Source organism: Centruroides vittatus, unplaced genomic scaffold (assembly GCF_030686945.1).
Source record: "Centruroides vittatus isolate TY-2023 unplaced genomic scaffold, ASM3068694v2 scaffold_435, whole genome shotgun sequence".
Lineage (NCBI taxonomy): Eukaryota > Metazoa > Arthropoda > Arachnida > Scorpiones > Buthidae > Centruroides > Centruroides vittatus.
Window position 1 is genome coordinate 1,140,754 of NW_027122708.1, and position 26,241 is coordinate 1,166,994.

The 26,241-nt window shown below is 28.0% G+C and overlaps 1 protein-coding gene across 2 annotated transcripts in view; it reads right to left on the reverse strand.

Moving 5' to 3' along the window:
* The window catches only part of yki (Transcriptional coactivator yki), a 96,524-nt gene that overhangs the window by 12,888 nt on the left and 57,395 nt on the right, over window positions 1–26,241 (reverse strand). Inside the window, exons 5-6 of one of the 2 annotated variants that reach the window (XM_067287155.1) lie at window positions 16,993–17,199; window positions 1,151–1,180 (exon numbers count right to left, since the gene is read on the reverse strand). In XM_067287155.1, the coding sequence (XP_067143256.1) occupies window positions 1,151–1,180; window positions 16,993–17,199 (237 nt within the window). The remainder of the gene's footprint in view (window positions 1–1,150; window positions 1,181–16,992; window positions 17,200–26,241) is intronic. The other variant, XM_067287156.1, reaches the window with a different exon arrangement.

The following is a 26,241-nucleotide window of genomic DNA, read 5'->3' on the forward strand; positions in this document are numbered from 1 at the left end:
TTTCTCGCACTTCCAGGCATAAATAAATAATATCCAAAAAATGTTGCATGTGCCATTTACTAAAAATTTCAGTTTTCAGATGATGCAAAAGTGCATCATTGGCACATTGTAACAAAGGTCACACAACACAAAATCACATCAACTGGCAACAAATGTATTAACAACAGATATAAAGCTAAACTTTTATTTAACGAATTAAAATATCATGTAAAAATTTTAAAGGATCACAAATTATGTTCCTGGTTTGCTTTATGTCCAGAATATAAAATATTTAAGGGCAAATTACTTGCTTACTAAAAACAAATTAGAACAGCCAAGGAATTTTTTTTTTGTCTGATAATGTCTTGTTCTATTATTTACTGAAGCCAACTGACAAAATTCTAATCAACCAAATATGAATAGACTATATATACTCTTTGGTACTAATGAAGGTATGTTTATATAAAAACTTGCATATTTATTTTAAAAAACTTTTTAAATTTATTAATTTATGTTAATAATTCATCAATTGCATATTAAAAATTATTAAAAACTAGGCTTTTAATTTCTATTCTTACATAATTTTTAAATAAAAAAAATATTTAATAAATCTAGTCATTAATTAAAAATATAAAATAGTTTATTTATTTATTTAATAATTATTAAGTTAATAAAAGTGAAAAGAAAAATTACTATTATTATTTATATTACATTACTTAAGAGAAAAATATCTTTGTAAGTGATTTTAAACAACTTCAATTTGTAATAAAAAAGGAAAATATATATATATATATTATTTAGTTGTAATTTAGATAGCATTCATTCTTCTAAAGTAAGAATAGTTTTCTTTAACTTGGTCTACGTTTAACCTCAATTTGTTTGCAAGATAAATTCTATTTTATTTTTGAAAAACAATAATTTTTATAAAGTCAAAAATATTTTTCTCTAAAATATCTTAGATAGCATCATTAACAAATTTAAATTTATAGCAAATTTCATTTAATTTTAAAAAGTTAGTGTTAATATAAAAAAACATGCAAGAAAATAGAAAGGGTTACTGCTTGCTGTTTTCACACAACAACAATTTAATTTTAAAGCATTAAAAAAATAATAAAAAAAAGGATGTTAGTGAGGAGAAATTAGTTTGGCTAGATGGTGTAAAAACACTCACATTAATCATGGGGGTTCCAGGTTGGACACTCTGCAAAGCACAAGAGAGACAAATTTCAGTCCTGTTGTATAACAGGAATACATTTAAAGACAGAATAACAAATTTAAAAGACTGGCTCCACAAAATAAATAAAATAAAGCTGGTGGAATAGCAAGCAATAACCCTTATACAGTCAATTTAAATTTACTAAGCAATTTAACATTTTAGCATATTCCACCAATTAGATAAAACAGAATATTAAAAAATAAAATTATAATAAATTTCAGCAACTATAAAAGCTGTTTGTTAATTACAAAAAAAAAAAAAAAAAAAAACAACAGCTTTTCTTTAAATACACACATATCAAATCTGAAATAATTTATTAATCAATTTATTCTTTTTATTTTTCAATAAAGAATATTAAAATAATAACACTAAAAATTATCTGAATGAAATTCTTAAATTGCATAGAAATAAGAAAATATAGTCATTTATATTATATAATAATATAAATTTTCTATAATTTAATTTAATCTGAATTTTAAAAAAATTAATCAATCAAATGCAAAATATATTACTCCATGTTTTATATTATTAACAATACTAAGATACTAATTTAAAAATGATTTTTAAACATTTAGAAGTGTATAAAAAATATTTAGATTTAAAACTTTGGTCAGAAAGTATTATAATATGTAAACATAATTTCTAAAGTGTATAGTTTTTAGAGTTAGAATTTTCATATACAAATAGAAGTACAAAGCAAAACATTTATCTTCAATTAAATTTATATTTTGCCATTAAAACGTCTGATCAAACATTTATACATAAAATTTTCAGATTTCTAATTATCTGAATTTTATCATCATGAAGAAACATTTCCAATCTTTATATAAGTTATGTACAGTACATACATATCTTTAATAACAAGTCAAAGAAAAGCCACAAAGAAAAATGTATATTAATAGATATCTGCAAGACAAATTTCAGATAATCGTATTAAAAAAGTACACAGATAAATAAAAAACTAAGCAAACTACTAATAAATGATATTGATATTTAATGTTAACATTTCTTGTATGTTTTTATTTGATGAACTCATCCAACTTTCAGTATGATATTGTAAGTTCCACGTTTGCAATAACTGTTGAAAATATATATATATTTTTTTAATTTACCGAAAGCTTCGAAATACATATATTTTAAGAAAAATTTACTAAAATCATTTGAGGATTGTACTTTTAAAAAAACAAATTATACTGTAAAATCAATATAATAAATACTCATCCATAATTAAATATTAATATCATGTATCATGCATGTATAAATTCAGAATTCAAAATGTAATATTGAATTATGAAAATATATAATGATGTGACATTATTGTGCTAGAGCTTCCATAAATTTAAGTCTATTTTCAGAATCATTTGAAATTTTGGTATTAGTTTTATTTGCAAAAATATTATCCTCAAATACAGGATGTTCACTTAAACAGCTATCTAAGAGTAAAAGAAATCTTTCCAGCATTGTGTGAGTATAATATGCATATGGTGCATGCCTGTTTCAGAGGTAAAATAACTGAAAGGAATTAAATTAAGTCAATTTAGCATAATATATAAATAATTGGACTGTAAAGGATAAAGACAAAATTGCAGAAATTGACACAAAAAGTGAGCTTGTTAGAAAACATATTCAGAACAACCACCTTCAACAGCAATGCAAAGGTGTAAATGGTCAAATGTGGCATTCCTTGTGTCAGTTTCTCAGGCCTCTCCTATATGTTCCTCCAGTTCTCCATCATGAGGCAATGCTTGTGCATCATACACTGATGCTTTTAGGCAATTCCAAAGAAGAAAATCCAAAATTTTTAAAATTTATTGAAATATTTAATAGATTAACAAAACAATAGTAATATTGTTCAAATAAAATTTTTATTCTGAGTTGTAAATGTCAGTTAAGTTAAACCAGTGTTTCGGACCGGTTGCCCAGCAAGCTTAAGAAATTTTATATAGAGAAAGATTCATCAAAATAAATTGATAAAGATAAGCAGAATCAGATCAATAAGTAACATTAGATTATTAAAATAATAATGTAATGCTACCCATATATAATTAGGATAATATAATTTACATTTCAAGCATCAAAAAATTAGAGAAGTAGCTTCAAATTATTTTTCTTGTTTCCAAACTTAAACTGCATATATACTATACTGTCTAATATAATTCATGTAAATCATATGCATTTTTCACAAATAGTAACAAAAATAAAATAAAATAGTGTGTGTTTTCAAAGTTTATACTGTGATTACTGCAATCAGTTTGTTGAAATCTTTGTAGTAAATACATGTATTTTTGTGGTGACTAAAAATAAATCTATTTTTTTTAATTAAAAATTTATTTTTAACTTTTTAGATAAATGTACATTGAACAAAAATTCAAGCTCTCCACACAACTTTGCTAAATTAAAAAATACATATTTAATTGAAATTTCCAACATTTATTATTATAAATTAAATATGACTGCTTTGTTACAGTATATTATTTCACACACAAACATCCAAGTACTTTCAGACTTCTTCAGTCCAGCTTCAGGGATTTTAAATCAGAACGTTAGAATTTTTCCCCTTTTCCTTTATTTCCTTTTGTGTGTGTGAAATAACATACTCCAATAAAGCAGTTAAATTTGATTTATAATTAAGATTTTAGAGTGTTAATGACTTTGTTATTGTTGTTACTGTTTTTATCATATTTTAAAAATCTTAAAGATAAAAACAAGTCAGTATAATATTAGTATATGATGAGGAAAAATCCTAAAGATAAAGTAGATATAATACATTAGAGCATCAATTATAAAAAAAAAAAAAAATAATCACTAACTGAAATCAACTTCAATTATATTTTTTGGTACTCCATGTCAAATATACAAGTGTCATACCAAAAGAAATGAGCAAAAATTTTTTGTAGTCAAATCTGCAACAACAGATGAATTATTATTGCCTGGTATATGACACCATCTAGTGTGACATCAATAGCTTGCATCACATGACCACAAAGACATCAAACAAAATGACATACAATGATGTTTCATTTCATCGACATATCATCATTCAATTTCTTATTAAGAAGGAAATCCCCACTGCAGAAATTCATCCAAAACTTCAATGTTCATATGGAAATGAGTGCATGCATGCCAGCAGTGTTAGGAGATGGAAACATAGGTATCCAAGATAGCCTTGTAGCCATTTTCCTCAAACAGCTGCAATAGAATGCAATAAGGCGCAAGTTGATGGGACCATCCAGGAAGACAGGTGTAAGACTGTGGAGGAAATAGCAAGAACAGTTGGAAGAGGATATTATTGTTAATTGTCTACTTGGACTTTACTTATTAATAGGACTTTACACTGGCGTTTAAAGATTGGCCCAGTAATGAAAGTTAGTTCAGGAAAAAACAAAATTTCTTTATTATATCACCTGTAGTAATAATTTTTGTAGTAAATAATTGTAAAGCGAGAAATATTATCCGGTTGTACTCGGATTGGAATATGTATTTACATGTTTGGTAGTAATACTTCTGATGAGGGGCATGCAAGCCTGAAACACATATAATATGTGTACAGAAATTATTACTACAGGTGATATAATAAAGAAATTTTGTTTTTTCCTGAACTAACTTTCATTACTGTGCCAATCTTTAAACACCAGTATAGTCCTATTAATAAATAAAGTCCAAGTAGACAATTAACAATAATATTAGAATTAAGGACAGTAAGGCTTTTACAATTAGTTGGAATAGGACACCATGCAGTTCAGGAAATGATTAAAAGTTTAGGCTATAGAGCTAGTGGAAGGAACGGCAAAACTAGATCAAGGCGCCTCTAGTGGCGACGCTGGGTAACAGAATTGAAGTTACAAAGGCCACACCACCTAGTACTTTTGTACTAATCTAGTACCTTTTTACTTGTTCCAGTACCAAGATACCCAATACCATTTTCCTAGTACCATTCATGAAATCCTAATGCCTTTCCTTTCAATTTAGTAGGGTAGATGTATCAGTTTTGGCCAGTGTACCAGTTCTGACCAGAAAACAAATTTAACTTAAAAATATAATCACCACATATTCAAATCTGTCTAATGAAACAAACTTTTATTGTTAACTGTGTGAACAGTTAACAATAAAAGTTTGTTTCATTTGTGATTATATTTTTAAGTTAAATTTGTTTTTCTGGCCAGAACTGGTACTACACTGGCCAAAACTGGTACATCTACCTTACCTTTCAAAACATTCATTTTTATTCTATATTTTTTTACTTTATTTTGGCAGTAAATAGATGTTTTTATTGCTTCCTCATTCAAGTGCAGCAGTTGAACATATTACTTTTTTGTAATTAAATTCAATAAAAACTAAACTACAAAATCGAGTTCTTATCGATTCCTGTGAAGCACTGTTATTAGCAAAGGAGCTACTTAAAAGCAACAACAATAAAATGTTATACTTGGAAACCGTCATCTGCTTCAACCATACAAAAACATTCTAGTGAGGAAGATTGTGATGATGATGATGATCTTACCAGTGATTTTTCAATGTGATAATTTTAAGTTTAGTACTTCATATTCATTACTTTTGTTTCGACACTTTGTTCATTTGATTGTTGTTGAGGAATAATAGCATTCTTGCAATATATGAATTTATCCTGTATGAATTTTGTTGTTACATGTAACACAATATATATTTTAATAAATTTGATAAATTATAAATTTATATATTATTTATAAGTACAGTATATATTTAAAAATAATATATAATATATACATACATTCAGCAGCTTACAGTCAAAGTAATGCCTGCATTAGTCAATACAATCACTTCTCGACTTATGATGGGGTTCAGTTCTGCAACTTCGGAAGTAAGTTGAAATGGTCATAAGTTGAGAAGTGACTGTACTTAACAACAAAACAGTTAGCCATCTTACACAAGCACACACAAAGGGTAACTAACTGCAGAACAAAACTAAAGATGATGCCATCAATTGCCAGAAACGTGCAAGATATATATGTATATCATATATATTTGACGAAAACTATAAAAAAAATCGATACATTTAAAAAAATTTTTTATGAAATTTTTTCGTCGTAAGTGTGAATGGTCGTAAGTCGAGGTGGTCGTAACTCGAGAAGTGATTGTAGATCATTTTGACTTAATGTATTCATTCTGCACGTATGTATGTCATATTATCGATATTAATATAGATTTTTTTTAAATACTATTGCACATTACTGGTTAACTTTGTACCTGGAGGCGCAGTAATATAGGTAACACTACAACCGACCACACAACAGTTATTTTTTGAAGTTTTGTTTGGCAGAAAGCTGTGGTTCATTATCACAGGAAGAAAACAAGCACCGCATTTCAGTATGTATCCAACCCAAAGACACACGTGTTTTCCCGCTGTTTTCTTTGCCTGCATACAGATGGCACTCAACTCAGTTCCACTAGCTCGATAGAAAAATTTGTGACTAATTTATTAACCAAAGACCACAAAGTTCAGTGCAAAAAACCGTCAGCTCAGAACTGCTTCAGAGATATAGAAATGAAGGATTTGTGAAAGATTAGATGAGAGGCCAATGTTATGAGACAATGGTGGCAATTGAGAAAGCAGTGCATCAAGGTCTTCGGAGGGCTGGAATGGAGTTCTTCCCAGCATTCAAACTTGGAAAGATGTTAAGAGTAGGAATTATGTCAAAAAGTGAACAGGAGTCAACAGTTTAAGATGGTATACTTCAATTTCAAATAAAACAAAATAACAATTTATAAAAATTGTTGCTCATTACTTTTGGTATTATACAATAAAATTAATGTCTAAAATACAATGAAATTTTGTTAATGTTTGAAAACAGTTAATTTTATTGTATAGGCAGTACTTATTGCAGAAATTATGATGTTTTTACCTATTAACGATTGTTGATGATCTTCTATGGGTCCACTATTGAGCAACCTTGTTATTAATTTTATTATTATATAACTCATTTTTTTATTTTTAATCATTCATATGTATTCAATTTCTGGGTCTTAATCTTTTTTTACTATAATATCAGAATTAAAATTAATATTTTTACTTTATTTAAGGTATTTAGCTTTTTACTCTTTTCCTCCCAACTGTGATTGATTATCCAAAAGAAAATTGGTTATCTGAAAGGATCCTGCCCCAATTATTTTGGATAATTGACTCTCTACTGTATATCATGATGTAGTTAATACTATTGGTATTAAGTAATTTCTGCTGATATCGAATATATTTAAAATCCTATCACCTGACTGTTAAAAATTAATGGACCATTCTAAAGTAAAAAATTTAAATTTAAAACATAGTTGCTATAGAAATGCATATTTCACCAATTAAAAAAAAAAAAAAAAATCACATAATTTTCACTTGTCACATCAATTTCTTTCTTTTTAAGAATTTCAACTAGGAACTATTTCATTTAGAATAATAATCTAGCTTAAGATTCAACTTTTGATTTTTCTTCAAGTTTTTAAAAAATAACAGAGACCATCCCTGATAGAATATTTTTGCAAGGATTGTCATTCACTTTTGGTCTTTGAAGATGAATAGACATCAGATTCAAATTTACCACCTATAGAATGTCTATCTGACTTGCTTATGAAAGTGCAATTTTCATTAACTGCTTTCTTATTGGCTGAATTTCTATTGGCTTTCAAACAACCAATATAATTTTAATATTAATTAGAACTCACTGTCTCTAAAAATTCAGCTCCTATCTCACCAAAGTCATGTTTTTGTTTGTTTTTCTTTTTAGATGGATTTCATATTGTAGTTAAGACACCAATCAGATTGAGATAAATGAACAGAAGCTCAGAGCCTTTGAAAAAGAGCCTCTAAGCACAGTACATGTTTTGTGCTTGCTAACAATGCACTGCTTGGTAATTCTCTTTAGTACAATATGCTACCCTTGAATATTCCTGGGTACATAAACTATGTTTTCTTATAATGTTCTATTCAGTAATTCTTCTATTCAAATACTAATAATTCTGTTACAGATAGAAGGACAAAGTTTATTCAACCAAAAATAGTTATTGAATTCCTCATGAATAAGAATATGGTCTCTGAAAATTTGCATTTATTTAATATTCACTTCTTTATATATAGTACTAGATTTCCAATGAGGATTAAACTGAGTAATTTCAAATCAAACTAAAATAACTTATTTTCAATCATTAGCCTATATATTGCATCCAATATGATTCAATTCAGTTATTTTACATAATAGATAACAGAATTACTATATATAAGCTTTATTTGGAAATTTTATTTTTTTAGAATTTCAATAAAATAAACGAAAAAATATCAATCATGAGATTACATCAAAAATCTCATACTCACAGAAAGAATTTTCATAAAGTATTTTGCAAAAATAAAATTAAAATATTTACATTATTTTAATTATGATTTCAGTTATTCTTAGAGTTATATTATTAATGTTATAATAACTCCTAAACTTATAAAAATTTGAATTTTAAACATCATTTTAGATCAATACCATTCAAATTTTTCTGATACTTCATAAAATAATAAAACTTCCTATTAAACTATTTTAGCATTTTTTTATGATTATTCCTTACATAATAATACAATCTATCAGTGTCTTCAGTTTAGGATTGCCAACTTTCAGAGTAGAAAATTTCAAACACAGTGAAAGAAAACTAACTTGAAAAAGTGATGAACAAAAGAAAACCTAACCTAAAGTCAAACTTTGAAGCATTTTCCTTCCCTGATGATGAGATAAATGGATGGCTGATGCCTTTACAGGATTTCGAGCCCATGATGAGCTTGAAAAACTAACCTTCTTAGTGTCTACAGAGCAGAGAGAGACAGACAAAAACAAACAAACTACTGGAAATGAAAATAATTTGTATTATAATTAGGAGTTCCAACTCCTCAAGGGAAAAATAGGGTGAGCTTTAAAAAAATCCTCCTTGTTCATTTTTCAGAACATTTCCAAGCAGTTTTTGTTTTCTGAATAATTTTTAAGAAATAACTGAAATTTTGTATGGTTTGGAAAAATCAGAACGGTTGGCAATCCTATTTAAGTTACACCTAAATATAATAAAAATGTTTTTAAATAATCAATCTGTTTTAACTGATTGTATTGAAGATTATAAGAGAACTGAATATAACAATACAAAGCACTCTTGCTAATTCAAACTCTGCTTAATCTGAATTAATTTTGTTCATAATTCTGCTAATGTTTCAGTCAAGAACAAAGAGAAATCACAGATTTTTTAAAACACAATGAATTTGTAAAATAATTTGTAATAATTTCATATAAATGTATATACCAAACACAGTTTAAAAGTTTCTTTTTTAATACAAGCATTTGTTTGTATTCCTTTTTTAGTTAGATTTCTTTATACATAACTCTACTAATCTAAACAATTTTGTAAAATTAGTTTGGATTAGTGAGAGTGCTCTGTATTTAATATTCCATCTTGTAACTTAACATATCCTGATTATGTCATCTTTTAATACAATTTTTTCTTAATTTGTTAATTTGAAAATTATCTGTAATGACTGACTATATAAATGATTAATTATGGTGATTGTTTGGTTTAGACCAGTGATTCTCAAACTTTTTCGATCCACCGCCTCCTTTGTTCCATAAAGTTATACCCAACGCCCCCGTGAGAGAAAGGATTGGAAATATTCTTAGGAAAACTTTTCTATGAATCTCACACTTTGTGCCCTTATCGTACATTGTTCTCGACATCTGGAAACCATTAAATGCAATGTTTCCTCTTATCCGTTTGACAGAGGAAAGGGAACTTTTACCTTTGATCACCGTTCAGTACCCTGCCTCCAGCGCCCCCTAGATTTACTCACCGCCCACAAGGGGGCGTTATCACCCACTTTGAGAAATGCTGGTTTAGACTATATATTTAATAGTAAATTCACTTGATGTTAAAAAGTAGAGGAGAAAATAGAGGCAGGAAAGAGAGAGAAAATATATTAAACTTTCAATTTCATTAAGACATAAAAATCTTGATTACCGTTAAAGATAAAATAATTTTGAGATATGAACATATTATAATAATAATCTTAAAAATTTTTTGCATAAATAAGGTTTTAAAAAAATTTATGAAAAATTAACATCTAGAATTTTCAAATTTGAAATTTTTAAACACAACTGTGAAATATTCAAAATCTAATGTTAAGGACAATTTAATATCAAAACGGAAATATTGTTTTATATTTTCATAAGATTTAAATGTGTTATCATCATACATATTATTATGATATCTATCACAATAAAGATATACATTAAAATATTGGACGTACACTGTACATTCAAGATTCTCCTATCCATTTTCCATTTTAGCTTAAGCATAAAGTCAAAACAAAATAAATACTTTTAATCACAGAGCAAGAACATACTTTACAATTTTATCTATATTGTTGCAATATCATTAAGAACGTTTCAAAAAATATTATTATTATTATTATTACAAACAACAAAAGCAAATATTTTTTAACCTGACATGTCCAAATTTTAAATAAAATATTCTTAAATGATTATAGATACTTCAATCTGCATTTTTCTATTTCGGTAGTATGTTTTTGAATCTAAAATTTCTATTTGTATCTATTTTTGATATTTTTTTCTGACTATTTTTGCAAGTCCAATTTTGGAATAAAAATAAATTTTACAAATAAAAATATAAAATTTTTTAGTTTTAGAATTCTTGATAAAAGGATCAAAATTATTTTATTATTTAAAATAAGTAATGAATTTAAAATACTAATTAACTAAATTTTCTATTGAAAGAGAAAAATATAATCTTCCTTGACATTTTGTCACACAAAAATTATTTCTATCTTTTTGCATAAAAATTCTCCAAAGTAAACTCTATAAAATATTTAGCTCAAGTTTTTTCTCTTAAGTTCAGTCATCACTTATGCTTTTTGACTCATTTTACTTATCACATTAATACATAACCTATTCCAAAACATATTTTCTCTATACCTCTATTAAAAATTGTTTGACATGATAATCATTTTTAACACTAGTGCCCCATTAAATGAGGAAAAAAATTACATTACATTAAATTCTTAAATATTTTCTTTAATGATTACTCCACATTGATGAACAGCATACAAACATCTTTGATGTACTACAAAAAATATAATTTTTTTCCATAAAGAAGATAATTTGATCCTTAAATCTTAATTGGAGCTTATTTAAATGCAGCTGAAGTAATAAGGAAAGTGAGTAATAGTTTAACTTCTAAATTTTATAATAAGAATTTTCATTTATCAAAGCAATATCTTTGTACCATTGTGAAAACTATATTTCTCTAAAGACAACAGATCAGAATATACACATCTAAATTCCCAAGTTTTTATAATAATATCAGTAGAATGAAAAATCAGCTGAGAAAACAAACCAGTCTCTCCAAAACGTGTAATATACTAACTATAATTTATTTTTACCAGAAGCATCTTTATATCTATCAACAATTTACAATTTCTTCAAGTTTGTTTATTGTTTACAAGATTTAAAATTTTTGTATATATAAATATCAACTCGAAAACCCAGTTTATAGTTAGAGCCAATTTCATCAATTCTTTGGTTTTCTGTAACTTTGATGATAGGATAACCCTATATGATTTAATAAAGGATTGATTGATTGATAAAACTATTCCAATAATTTACTGCATGCATAACTGATGGGGGAGAGAATATGCAAACACAGGAAGAAAGAGCATCAGAAACATTCATCAATAATGTGGGTCATTTTCATATACATTATACTTGTACTCAAAATTTGTGGTATTTTAAACTGTAAAACTTTTTTTTTGTTATATTTGTTTTTTCAAATTTTAATTTAAATATAAATGTAGTCTTTGTTTCTTTTTAACATTTTTTTTTGGTCCAAATATGCTGTTCTCAAAGGAAATAATTGCAATTGCATTCATAATCCTTAACTGAATATTACTAACCTCCACCAATTATTTAGCTATTTCACAAACAAAAATAATTTGCAGCTGAATTAAAGTTAATATATTTTCCCATAAAATAACTTCACAAAATAGACATTGTGCAGGTAATTTGAATCAGATAATAAATAAAAACAAAGTGTAATGCAAATAAAATGTTTTGAATAAATTATAAAAATTCCTTCATATTTCATTTAAAATAACTAATCTTATTTGCAATTTTTTTTAAAAAAACTCTTTAACCCTAGAATGTTTGAATTCACATTCAACTGTATAAATCCAAATCATCAAATACCTAATATTAACACAACTGTTCCTCTAGATGACATACAAATATTTTTTATGCCAACTACTATTGATAATTTACAATTTAATAATCATTAAATGGGTTGTCATATTTCAGGATTTTAATTATAGTTTGATCATCATGGTTATTGGTACTGTTGTAAGCCAGTAATAAAATTTTATAGTTTATAATATTTGTTACAATAACAGAAAAGTTATTTCAAAGAAATTCTATATTAACTTTCATTTGTCATATTTATCTTTATTAAAATACTTTGCTTACCTAATTTTTACAATTATTTTAATAATGTACTATTGTTAATCTTATTACAATCTACTGATTTTGGAATGAAATATTTTTAGAATAGTTTACAAGTTATAAAAACCAAGAATGTAATAGAAATTATGAATGAGTACAAAACAATGAAATCTAATTTCTTAATACTGACTTGGTACATGTTTTTATTCAGGTATAACAACTATTCAATCAAAATAATTTTATTTTAGTATTAAAAATTATAGAATATGCTTGATTTAAATCAGGGGTTTCCAACTTTTTTTTCATCTGATAATTCTATATAATATGTTTTCTTCACTAAGCCCACATGTAAAACAATATATACATCTTAGTTTCAATGGGCAGATAAGAAAATTTTGCTAACAAACTAACTATTTAAAATTTAAAATAATTACACAAATAAATAACAATCACTGTATCAATTTGTTATTAGTATTTTAGTTTTGTATATATCAATAAGTTAATTAATGAATAAATTACTGTATGTGTTTGTATGTATGTAATATTATATATATATACAATTTGACTGTTAATCTCTGTTTGATCCCCTACATGTATTGACTCTTTTAAGTTGAATGACCTCCAGGAGTCAATACTTACTTGCTGGAAATCTCTGTTTTAAATCTTAAAATTTATTTGAATAATTTAAAACAAATTATTTTCAGATTATTATAATAAATTAAATTAAAACATGCTATAAATTATTTTTTAATCAAGAATTTCAGTAAGACAAATTTTGCAGATTTTACAATTTTATCAAACATTATTACATATTGAAATTGACATTCAACTTTAAATAATTCTACTATTAAACATAATATTCAGATAATAATGATTATACAGAATTCCTCTTTTCACTCAACTCTTACATTGCCTGACTTTCTCAACATATTTTCCCATAAACTTTTGCTATTTTAGTATTATAAACTGACAAGTAACAGAGTTTTATGTTAGATGAAAAAAAAATTATTTCACATAAAATCTGACCCCTACAAAGATATATTTGATATTTAAAATTATAATAAAAATCTCTAATTCTTTTCTCTTTGCTTTTAGACTTAAGAGTACATTTTTATACAAAAACAAAACAGACTTTTTACACATACTTATGCATACATGTCATTTATTTTCTATTTTAATTAAATTTATTATAAAATTTTGAAGTAAGTGAATGCAGGAAAATCTTTATTTTCTAAATCTATATGCATTGAAGATTTTGATAAATAACTTTATAATTATCAAATACACCTTCTTAAAAAAAGGCATTTTAATGGAAATTAATTACATTTTCTTTCTTAATATATCTATCAATATTTTTGGTTTCATATTTGCTGTTTCTATTAATTTAGTTTTCTTTTTTCCCCCCATCAATAACATATATTATCTGATTTGTTTAATCAATTTTTATTAGACATTTTTAAAAATTATCTGAAAGTGTTAATTTAAACAATTACTATAAAAAATTGCTGATGTCTATGAAACTAATATAATTTATAAATAAACAACATTATAATATTCTTCCCAGAAATAAACTTGATTTGATCAACTTATAACATTTGCTGCTGTTACTTCAAATTTATTTAATTTTGTAATAGTTTTTTTGGTCCTCATGAACAAAGCCTAATTTTAATTCTTTTACATACATTATTTTCATTATAAAGCTGTGCTATTTTGAAACTGTGTAAAATAAGACTGTCTAAATCCAGTCTGTTTCTCATTCTAATAGATTCTACAGATGTAAATGACACTATGTATTTGCCATCATGATGTCATTTTGGAACAGACTTATTCACAATTGAATGGAGCAGGATTTTTATCTTGACAATGAGTGGCAAGAATAGAATTTAACCAATAGAAAGTTAATTTAAGACATCCTGTAGAAGAATGACAAAATTCAAATGCAAGGGTAGTCACAGTGATGAATTTTAATAATTCATGTACTGTTTTTGATTCAAAATGAAATTAAATCTTAGTGGAGTATCTTGAAAAATTTCAGTCAAACATTATTCTTTCATAATAATATTAATAATTTTTTTAATAACAATGCATTAATAACTTATGCAAAGCATTCTCACAACAGCAAAGTTAGACAATGACATCACAAATTCTGTCATAATATATTACACTTTTTTTCAATATTAATGAATTCAGCTTGTTTTTATGATGAATTGTCATCATCAATAAGATTTATAGCCTTCATTTACATAACAGATTCAAACTAATTTATAATGTTTATGCAAATAAATATAGTAAGTTACACACATTTGATCTTGAAACTGAACAAGTCAAATAAATAAGTGTATATTTAAAATAAAGTAATTCATTCTTTTTACAATGTGCATGAGAGTCACCAATTTTACTTGGTTTGGTAATTTACATTGCTCATACAGGAAGACATTTCAAACCAATTATCTTGATGCCACTACTTATGAATAGGAATGATAATTGATTTGGATGTTTCTAATTATAAGGAAAACAGAAAATTCTCTACTGTAGTGATATTGAATCTATTCTTTCCCCCTACTGCGATCTTGTTGGCCCATATCCAACCTCTTTATAAGCAGTCGTGAAAGTAATAAACAAATAAACAAAGGAAGACAAAGGGTTGTAAAAAAAGTGGAGATAAGGCAGAAAAATTGGGGAGAGAGGGACAAGAGTGGAAGAAGGAGAGAAAGAGTAGAGGTGGGAGGACAGTAGAGTTAGTGGAGAGAAGAGAGGAGGCGGAGTTTGAAAGTGGGCATGGAAGAATAAGGAGAATCTCATTAAGTGCATAGGATTGTGTTTCTACCATACATGATCAAAGTGTGATTAAAGTTTGGTTTTTGCTAAGATATTTGACTGATTCAATTCAGTACGATGAACTGGCAGGAGGGAATCTGTGAATGCAGGCTAATTCTCTACATTTACTTTCCTACAAAAAAAAAAAAATCTGTAACTTCAGATATTACATAGTCATGTAACACTGTATAAATAACACCCTATCCCACATAATGCTCCATAATGCTGATATAGGCACCCATCCACCCTCCTAGTGTTACATAATTTATGGAAGTCTTCCTATGGTCAGATGTAACCATTAATCATTTGCCAATGATTGCACAAATCCAATGAGTCATCAACCATTGTACAACACCAGTAACAGTTATTTTCACCTGTTATTTTTAATAGTTATTTTAAAATAACAATAACAACCTGTTACTATTATTTACAAGTAACTACTTTGTCCATCAGTATTTGAAATCAAAAATATTTTGCATATGTGCTGCCAAGCATGGAATATGTTAAATAAGCTTAAATATAGTAAATTTATTGGCTTTTCTTGTTCATATTTTTGAAAATATTTTAACAGAAATTCGTCAGTTTTGCAAATTATTTCATTAGTTTATTTTTTTTGGAGTATTCACATTATTATTGATGGGAGACACCAACATTAGTAGCTTACAAAACAATGTCACATCCCTTTGCCATAATCATGAAAATGTAATCATTTTTATTTGAGAAATTTTCCATTATAAAATACTGACAATTGAAAAATATACTTTAATATAATTTAAAAATTATATTTAATTTAAACTAATTTTGTTTGTTTGTGCTTAATATTAACACCATAAATAGGGACTACTACTTATGCACTGGATAGTGAGAATACATTAAAGTGATGGCGTGTAAAATCTTGAACAAATGCAGAATGTTTTCGGTTTCAAGACAGCAGGTGGCAACTATAGTGTTTGAAAATTTCCAGAAAAATGAATGAATTTCTTGACTTTACACCAAATATGAGTTTCTCTGACATTTCTTGTTTTTTTGGTGTGGGGGAACCCTGTTATAACTGATGATTAAATTACTTTTTTTACTTTAAATAAAATAATTTTTATTCTATGTTTATAGCATGAAATAATTGCTCAAAATACATTTTTTGTAAAAGAATGAAAAATGAAATGATTAAATGTAACACTGATATCAAACAACTGCAATTTGTTATCTATGATCAAGATACACACAGCATTAAAACATTAACCTTTACTTCAGCCAACAAGTTTGTTAGCTGAAGTTAAAAGTTAGTATTTTAATATTCTATATTTTCAGTTTAGAAATGTTAAAATAAACACGATTAAACAGAATATTTCATATACTATATCTTTAAGAGATATTAATCAGATAAAAAGAAGACTATTTAATACAAAAATATATCTAAATATCAGTTAATATTTAATCAAAACAATTTTTCACTAATTATAATGTAGATTTTCATTGGAGAATAAAGTTTACCTGACGAAGTATCTCCTGTTGACGTACACGTAAACGTTCCCTTTCAACTTGTAATTTATGGAGACGCATTTTTTGTTGAAATTGCAAATTTGTTTGATTATTTGTAGTTCCAGATGTGGTTGTTATAGTTGGAGAAATGCCACCACCTGCAATATTACTCTGCACTGTAAGCTGAGATGTAATGGAGGGAGTTGAACTGGGCTGAACCTAAATTTTAGAAAAATAGCAAAATATCATTTATAATATGAAAATTAAATAGATTTATTCTAAAAATGATCATTAGATATTACTAATCAAAATATTATTTAATTTTAAAATAATTGAGAATTTTACACAAACAGTGAATAAATGTTTCACAATTTTTTTTGTAAAATATAAGTTTATATAAAAAAATTGCTTCTTCAATAGAATAAATTCAATTATTTAATGCATTCTAATGTAAATGTCAATTTTTTAAATAAAAAATTCTGATATGAAATGACTGTACAATTTATGTTGACACTACAGATTTCAAAAATTTAGCATCTTTCTATCACCCATTTCAGTTCAAAGATAAGTACTTATCCATTATAGAATTTTCTACAGAGTTAAAGTCAGAACTTCTGATTGGTATTATTTTTGTATTCTTCTCTTAAAACTATTTGATTGATAATTCTGATTTAAAGTATGTAGCATTGTTCTGCTTGAAAATATTTTTTAGGATTTATAATAAAATTTAAGAAACAAAATTATTCTAAAATATTTGAAGAATTTTAATGTACAGAAACAAACACTAAGATATACATACAAGGTGATTATAAAGTACCATTTTTGTGAAAATGCTAACAAAATCATTTGTTTGCAAAATTCTGATCCAAGAAGAGAGAATTACTGTGGTTTGTACATATTTGAGTGAATTAATAATACACACAAAAATATCATCAAATCTTCCTAAATTTGATGGTATTTTTGTGTATATTAATCCATTCAAATATTTTCCAGTTAAAGAGATCAAGACACATTGCTTGATGGGTAATATAGTCCTGGATACAATATGCATATTTTGTGAGTTTTTAATGGAGGTTCTTCTACATTGTCAGTTGTGGCATACTAAGTTTCCAGGCTTAGCCTCTTATTTGATGATGTAGAGTTCTCTGCATATTTTGTCCAGCATGGTGAGACCCCTGAAACATTGTGCATTGTGTATACTACCCATTTGCTTGAATTTTTTAACCAATAACCTGATTTTGGCCCTGGTGAGACAGGCTTCCTGAATTTCTGGATGAAGTTTGCCATTACTTCCACATGCACATATTAATCCACTCAAACATGCACAAATTACAGTGATTCCTTTCTTCTTGAGTTGGCATATTTCACAACGTACATATTTTGTTAGCTTATTCACAAAAAATGGATTGAGACTATAATCACCTATATTTATGGAAAATGATGAAAAGCATCTATCAGTAATTATATTATTCTGAGTCATACTGTGTGCTTTGCTTTGTGTCTGTTAAATTGCACATTTAACAGACAGTCCAGCATGGTGGTAAAACATTCTAACAACATTCATCAGTAAAGAATAAAGAAATGTATGACATGCAACCCTTTCCAAGATTATTATAACAAATGAATGACCAAGACAATATAAACAAAGCATGTACACAACTACTCAAACTGAACAAATCAAAACCAAAACCTCAAATATAAGATAAGAAGTTTAAAAAAGCCCATCAGGTGACAAAGGTGATTCAATTGAATGGAACAGACAAATGTTGATGCAAGACAAATCAGCAGTAAAAACATTGTTCTTGTACATTTTCCTTTCTTAATACAAAAATAATATATAGCCAATGTTCATCTAGAAGGAATAAGCTTTTCATTAGCAAAAAAATTTTTTAAATCAGTTCAGTAAATTCTGAGATTACCTCTAGCACACAAACAAACAAACAGTCTTGCTTTAAATATTAGTATAGATATCAGTTTAGATGCAGTATCCCCTACATCTCAAAAAGATATTGTTCACAAAATTCTTTGACAGCAAGACAGTTAGCCAAGTTTTCTAATCTCTAAATTTCAAGATAAGATAAATATATCTGATTGATAGAGACTTTTCTATATCCAGGAATTGATACTTTTAATTTGTTTCTTTTCACAACTTATCAATTCATATGTTGACATCTTTTATTTTCATATACAGTTGTAATTAAGCTTGAAAACCTGTTAACAGTGTTTTCACAAGTAAACAAGTTTTTCTTAGAACTGAAATAAATGAAAATTTCTAATTTGTATATTAGAAGCAAAGTATAAATATATCCCAATACTTTTGTTGTATTGGGTTGTTGCAAACGAAAATGATCGTTTTTTAAAATTTAAACTTCCAACCTTGTAGTTTAACTTTCTTCCATGTGAACAGTGCTGTATGTTTACAATTGGAAGAGCACACACACATATGTGAATTTAAAAATGTAATTTCATTTATATTGTGAGTTCCACATGTTTGAGAGTACTTTTTCTGATGGCGTGGAAAACAGGAAATTGAATAAGTTTCTTTTTCGGGTATAAAAAGGGACATAATGCAGCCAAAGCAATCCAAAATACCAATAAAACTTTTGGTGAAGGTTCTGTGAGTGAGCAGGCCACCAGGCATTGGTTCAAAAAATTTTATTCTGGGAATACAAATCTCAAAAATCAGAATTGAAGAACGTCATTGAATCAGAACATCACCTGATTGTTCAGGAAATCATGGAAAAGTCGAAAATATTGGACATTTTCAACTATTTCTTGACGTCTAAACATGTTAGGATAAGTCAAGAAGCTCGACAAATGGGTACCATATGAACTCAGTGAGAGATAAGGAGCATCATTTGAAAGTCATCTGCAGTTCCTTTAATTATTTGTCACAAAAATAAAAGTATTCCAATGAAATTTTTCTCCATCTACCTTATTCTCCAGACTTTTTGCCAACAGACTCACCTTTTTTTAATACATTTGGACAGTTTTTTGGCAAAGAAAGTCTTCAAGGTAGAGGATGCAATAAAAATTACCTTTAATAATTTGGCTTCTCATTACTGATTTCTATCAAATTGGCATTAATGCATTTTTGTTGCATTGGGAAAAGTATATTAATGTTGGTGGAGACAATTTTAATTGAATATGTAAATTTTAAATTAAATTAATAAACATTCAAAGTCAGAAAGAAAAATTGGCCATTTCATTTGCAACAACCTAATAAATAAATTCTATTAATTTTCATATTGTTATGTTTTCATAATTACAAGTTTTTTTAAGTTGACTTGTTGAAATGAACATAATACTAAGATATTTTGGATCCAGAAACACTCCTAATAAGTAAAAAAAAATCTTTAAAATCTTTATTCATTAGAGAAATGTATATTTAATTAATATAACTTTTTATATCATTTAATATAAACATAATTTTTTTTAAACAATCACTTTTTTAAACACTTAATCATATGAAAGTTTTTATGAGAGGTTAAAGTATAATTATAAACAATTCATAACCCAATTTTAATTGATTAAAGCCAAATGATCTTTGCCAAAATTATCAGGCTACTATTAGTAACAGATGATGGCTTAACCACCTACTTCTAATCAAATTAATTATTAAAGTATAAAATTGTAGTAAATTTATAAACTGCTGTTTATAGAAGTTGTAACATCAAAAATAATTTAATAAATGAAATTTATTAAATAGATTACATATGATACATGTTAATGACTATAAATATAGAATTTTAGATACAGAAAACAATTCTCAATATTGAATATGTCAGTTCTGAGTGGCAATAACAGTTATTTATATGACATTAACCTTTTAATGAGTACTCCCATAGATATGTAGGTCACTTACTAAGTCATGGCAAAATTTTTTGTGCAAACAAATGCATTGTTATACAAACATTTCAAAATACATGTATGAAAAGACACAATGTACTCTACCAATAATGTCTGTTAGATGGGTTACTTGGGAAGTATTGTAGACAAGAGAAGAAAAGCAAAAAACAGAATTGAAACTAGTCATTTCATTTATTGCATATACCTTATAATGTTGAGACTAATCTGCACACACACATTAACAACCTTCAAAGTAATTGCCAAGGCAATTAATTGTTTGTTGCCAACGATGAAGAAAGCAATGAATACCATCTGCTCTTCCATTGTCCAATCTGGTAATCTCATGTCGCACTGCAATGGCTATGTCTTCTTGTGTACAGAATTGTTTCTCATACAACAGAACTTTCAATTTGGGTATCAAATCGTAATCACAGGATGAAAGATCTCGGGAGTAGGGGGATGCTGTAGTACTTCCCATCTCCAGCACTATAAACAATTGTTAATTAATACACTGTGCAGTATGGGCTGTAGCATTATTGTGAAGGATAATTGCATTGTGCAACAATTCAGGACATTTATCCCTGATTGTGTGACATAGGTTCTGCAGATAAGTGACATAGCAGGCTGCATTGATAGTTTGACCATGTGAAACAAAATGACACAAAAGAATTCCTTAAATGTCATGGGCCAAAATGACTATTAACTTCACTGGAGATGGACTTCGACAAACTTCTGGGTGTCACCATTCAGTGGACTGGTGTTTGAGCCCAGGTTCATAGACTCTAGCCAGGTTTCGTCAATGACAATGATCCTGTTCAAACATGGCATCGCCTTCACGTTCCTGTCACTGCAGGTTCACACAACATGTTTCGTAATGTGTTCACTTTGGAGTTCTGTTAGTATATATGGTACCCATTTGGCAGAAGTTTTGCTCGTGTGCAGATCATTTTATAAAATTTTATGCACAGTTGCCTGGTCAATACCTGTTTGTATTGCCAACTCCTACAAAGACCATCATTGGTCATCCTCTAAGCATTGAGAGATAACAGCAAGAGCAACGTCAGTATGAATAGTCCTAGGACATCCAGTACAAGGCATGTTTGAAGTTGCTACTCTTCCACATTCAAAAGCTGCAACCCACCTTACAACAATTCTGTATGGGAGAGTATGATCACCAACAGCTTCTATGAGCTGTGCATGACATTCCCTTGCATTTTGCTTGTGAAGCACTGCAATTATTGTGTATGCATGCTGTTCTAGTTGACTCACAATGATTGAAAACCAACAGACTTTGTGCTTCGCTTCCATTGACATTCTGGAACATCCACACCATCTAGCAGCGTCATTGTGCAAAAATACGTAGCTGTACATTGGAAAATATGGGTTGCAGCATGGAATTCCACAGAAGAAAAATGTTGCCATGACTTAGTAAGTGACCCATCCATCCATGTTGTGTATACACATACACACACACACACACACACACAATACATATGGTGGCTCTACAAATTAAGAATATATGTACATTCTTAAAATTTGTCTCCTCCTAAATATTTGAAGTTTTCAACACAGTCAAATCAGAAAAAAAAAATATTGCTCAGTTTATTAAAAAATATGAATTATAAGACAAGATATTAATTTTTTTGTAAGTTTTACATTGTTTAAAAATTAACTCCCTCTGGGAGGAGAGGGCGCCACTGGCTGGTAAACCCACTCATCAAAGATTTTAAGTGGAAGAAACCATGAATGACATACCATACTTCCTTTATTCAGACCCAAATGTCATTCTCAGTAGATTTAGATGTGGCATGACAAGGAAATTACTGAACAGTCATGTTTGAGACAAGTTAAATAGATTATAAACTTGATTATTCCACAGATCAGTTAAGGAAGAAATATAAACATGCCTTGTATTCAGAAGATACAACATTTTGATCAAGATTTCAGTAATGAGTTTGAGGAAGGAGCATAAACAATTCAACAGCACCCTATATCATAAATAACACTATGATATGGCAGCAGCCAGTTTTCACATCATCTCAAAATAAGTCTGTCCATCATGATGCAGCAGACTAAACTGTGATTTGTCTAAAAACACTATATAGTATCAATTCCAGTGTACCACTTACACCATCTTGGCACTACTGCAGTCTATGATGTCGATAGCATAAGGTCAAAGAAAATTGCAACAGATTGCTAGCAAAGAGCTCCTCTACAACAAATGCTGCCAAAACAAAACTTGAAAACATTTTCTGATGTATGACATTCTTCCATCACTGTGTTAATGTTCAGGCATGGCTGTGCAGTCTACACTCACTATCTGATACAAAGTGCCAATCATGTTGCTCATCTGTGTAACATTTTGTTCCAGATTCCTTACATCAACATTTACAATCTTCTACCTACTGATACCATATTTTCAGTAAAATAAACTAAACTACAAGGATAAGATACCTTCCTAAACTCTCCCAAAATATTTTGCCTCATTTAAAGTCCAACAGAAAATACAAGCTGCATAGACTGCATATCTATGTCAGAACAGTTGAGTAAATGTGGCTCACACAGGAATTTTGTATACGAACTGTGTGTTGTAATCATATTCATTTCCTACATGACAGCGGTGTATGTAAGAATAGAATTACAGAAATACAATTAAAATAACTGATAACTGTAACTCATATCTCTCTGCAAATCCTATATTTTTATTAATTAATATAAACAAAAATTATAATTCCTACTTGAGTTTTTGTTTCGTCCTATTTGTAATTTATTCTTATTTTGTTTCAGTATAGAAAAGGAGTTAATGATTTAAATCTAATTTTGGAAAGGGGTCAATAAGCACAAAAGGTCTGGAGCTCCAGTTCTACAGTAAAAAGTATATATATTTTTAATACTATAAATGAATTAAATTAAAATCTATCATCAGAGAAAATATGACTATATAAATTCATTTTATAGTACTGTTAATATTACTTTCAACTTTAAAAAAAATCATCTCACATTATTTCAATTTAAAGCAATTCTGTAAAATTAAAGCACAAAAAATAATTTTAATTCTCAAAATAAAAATATTTCAATTTTCCTTTATTTAAAATCATATATTTCTGTAATATACAATCCTTGAAAACAAGTTATTGAAATATTTTTAAAAATCTTTGTAATTTTTTAAACCTATTAAATTTGCACTTTCTAATAATTTATCTACTTTTTTAAGTACTAATATTTTCATTTCTTATTATTTATAATATTTAAATTTATTATAAATGAAATATAATAGATAAAAAATACTAATAATAATTATTGAAAAAACAAATTATTGTGTACATGTGTGTGCATGTAACCTGCATTCTACTTGGTCATATCAGTGTTCAGTGCTTATGTCAGATCAAGGTCAAGGCATAGATAACCACAGTAACAGTTTTTCTGTAGCTATGTGCTGTTTGTAGATGTATCTATATTGACAAATTTTCTAACCCTGTGACATGTATTTAGTATGGTTGCTTTCTGTAGGTAATCAATGTTCATTCTGTATTCTATGTATAATGTATGCACTATTGTCAAGGCCTAATGTTTCTAGACTTTTGTGTAGTGGAATGGTGAACCTTTTTTGAGCCCACGTGCCATATAGTAAAAATACTTAACTTTATAAAGATGTTTATGCATGCCAAAGTTTTAGACTTCTATTCTTTTTAGAATTCAAATAATGATATTTAAAGAAATTAAATGAATATACTTTAATTAGAATAAATGTAAAAAAGCTGATTGATAAAAAGGGTAACCAGGCACTAAAACAAAAGAATGATTGAAAAAGACAAATGATAAATTGAAATCGTATGATATGTTACATGCCAGATGATTTCTCCTTATGTGCCACTTTGTGCACGCATGCCATAGGTTCACTACCCCTGGTATACGGTATCATGCCTGTCCAAGAAAGGACTATAGGAATGATAAGTTCCTTATCCATTCTCCACAGATGTTTATTTTATGAGCAGTTCTGAGTATTTACTAATTTTTTTTCAGTACAGTAGAGTCCTGCTAGTCCAAACTAATTGGGACCAAGCCCTGTTCGAGTTAGCAGATTTTCAGATTATCTGAATAATTGAAATAATGCAGAAGCAAGCAGTAAAACAGATCCGGTTTATATAGATACAGCACTATCAATGACTTTTGTTTCTGTTTTTGTGTGTAAGTACTGTATAGATCTGCTGTTTTAGTAGGCCACGTCAAACACTAATTTATTAATTTTGTACAGTATTAATACAGTACACACTACAATAAAATACAATTTTTTTTTTGTTGTGGAATTCTAAATCTTTTTGTACCATTAATACCATTTAAATTCAACTGGAAAATACAAAAAAAAAATGTGTATTTTGCAAGCTAAAAAATTTTCTCTCCACTGACTGAAACATGTTCAGATTAGGCAGACATTCAGATTAGTGGCGTTTGGACTAGTGGGACTCTACTGTATGTATGTTGTATGTTGTTGGTGTTTGGTACAGTTATATCTGTAATGTACAGTAAGACCCCGCTTAACACGGGATGCGTTCCTAGACACTTAACATAGAGTAAATGGGGAAAGGTAACTTAACACAACCAAAAAATAAACAAATTTTACTTTAATTTTAAGTTATTTTTATATTAATTTGCATAATAATATATGTTAAATAACACACAAACATATGTACACAGAAATGTAAAGTTCATTTTTTGTAATGAAGGTCCAGGCTCTTCTGAAATTCTTGTTTTTTGCAATAAAGCTGCGTAGTCTCATTTGTCGTTATTTTTCTTTCCTGAAGCAAATGTCAGAGATTGCATCCAAAACATGATGCAATCTCCTTGTGTTTTGGATGCGATCTCCACCAGGAGATCACATCCAAAACACCTCGTTTTGCTTTTGCACTCCTTTCAAAATCTGGATCATTTGCTACAATTTGATCAAAGATTTTGGTTATCATTACCAAACTTCTTTTACTAAAGAAATCTGTAGAGAAATTCTTTGGGTTCATCATTTTCAGAACCAGTATTTTCCAATTGTACATGAATTCCTTGTTCTGCCAGTTCTTGAAGGTCGTCATTGGTAAGACTCTCGCCAGAAACCTGCAGTAACTCCTCAATATCCTGCTCGTCTACATCTCCTAGTCCTGCTGTATAGATTAGGTTGAAAATTTGGTCAACTTGACGATACAGCGATAGGCTCTTCTCATTGAGAATTCTTGGATACCTTCAGCCACAACTTCTTCCACACTTCGTTCATGCATTTATCAGTTAATTCTTGCCAAGTGAAGTCCATATTGCCTATGGCATCCATGATGTTATATTTTTTCCAAAATTGCACAAACAAACATAGATTTAAGGAAAGTACAGTGCTATGACAAATTGCCACCTTTTGTTGATTGGTTCATATTT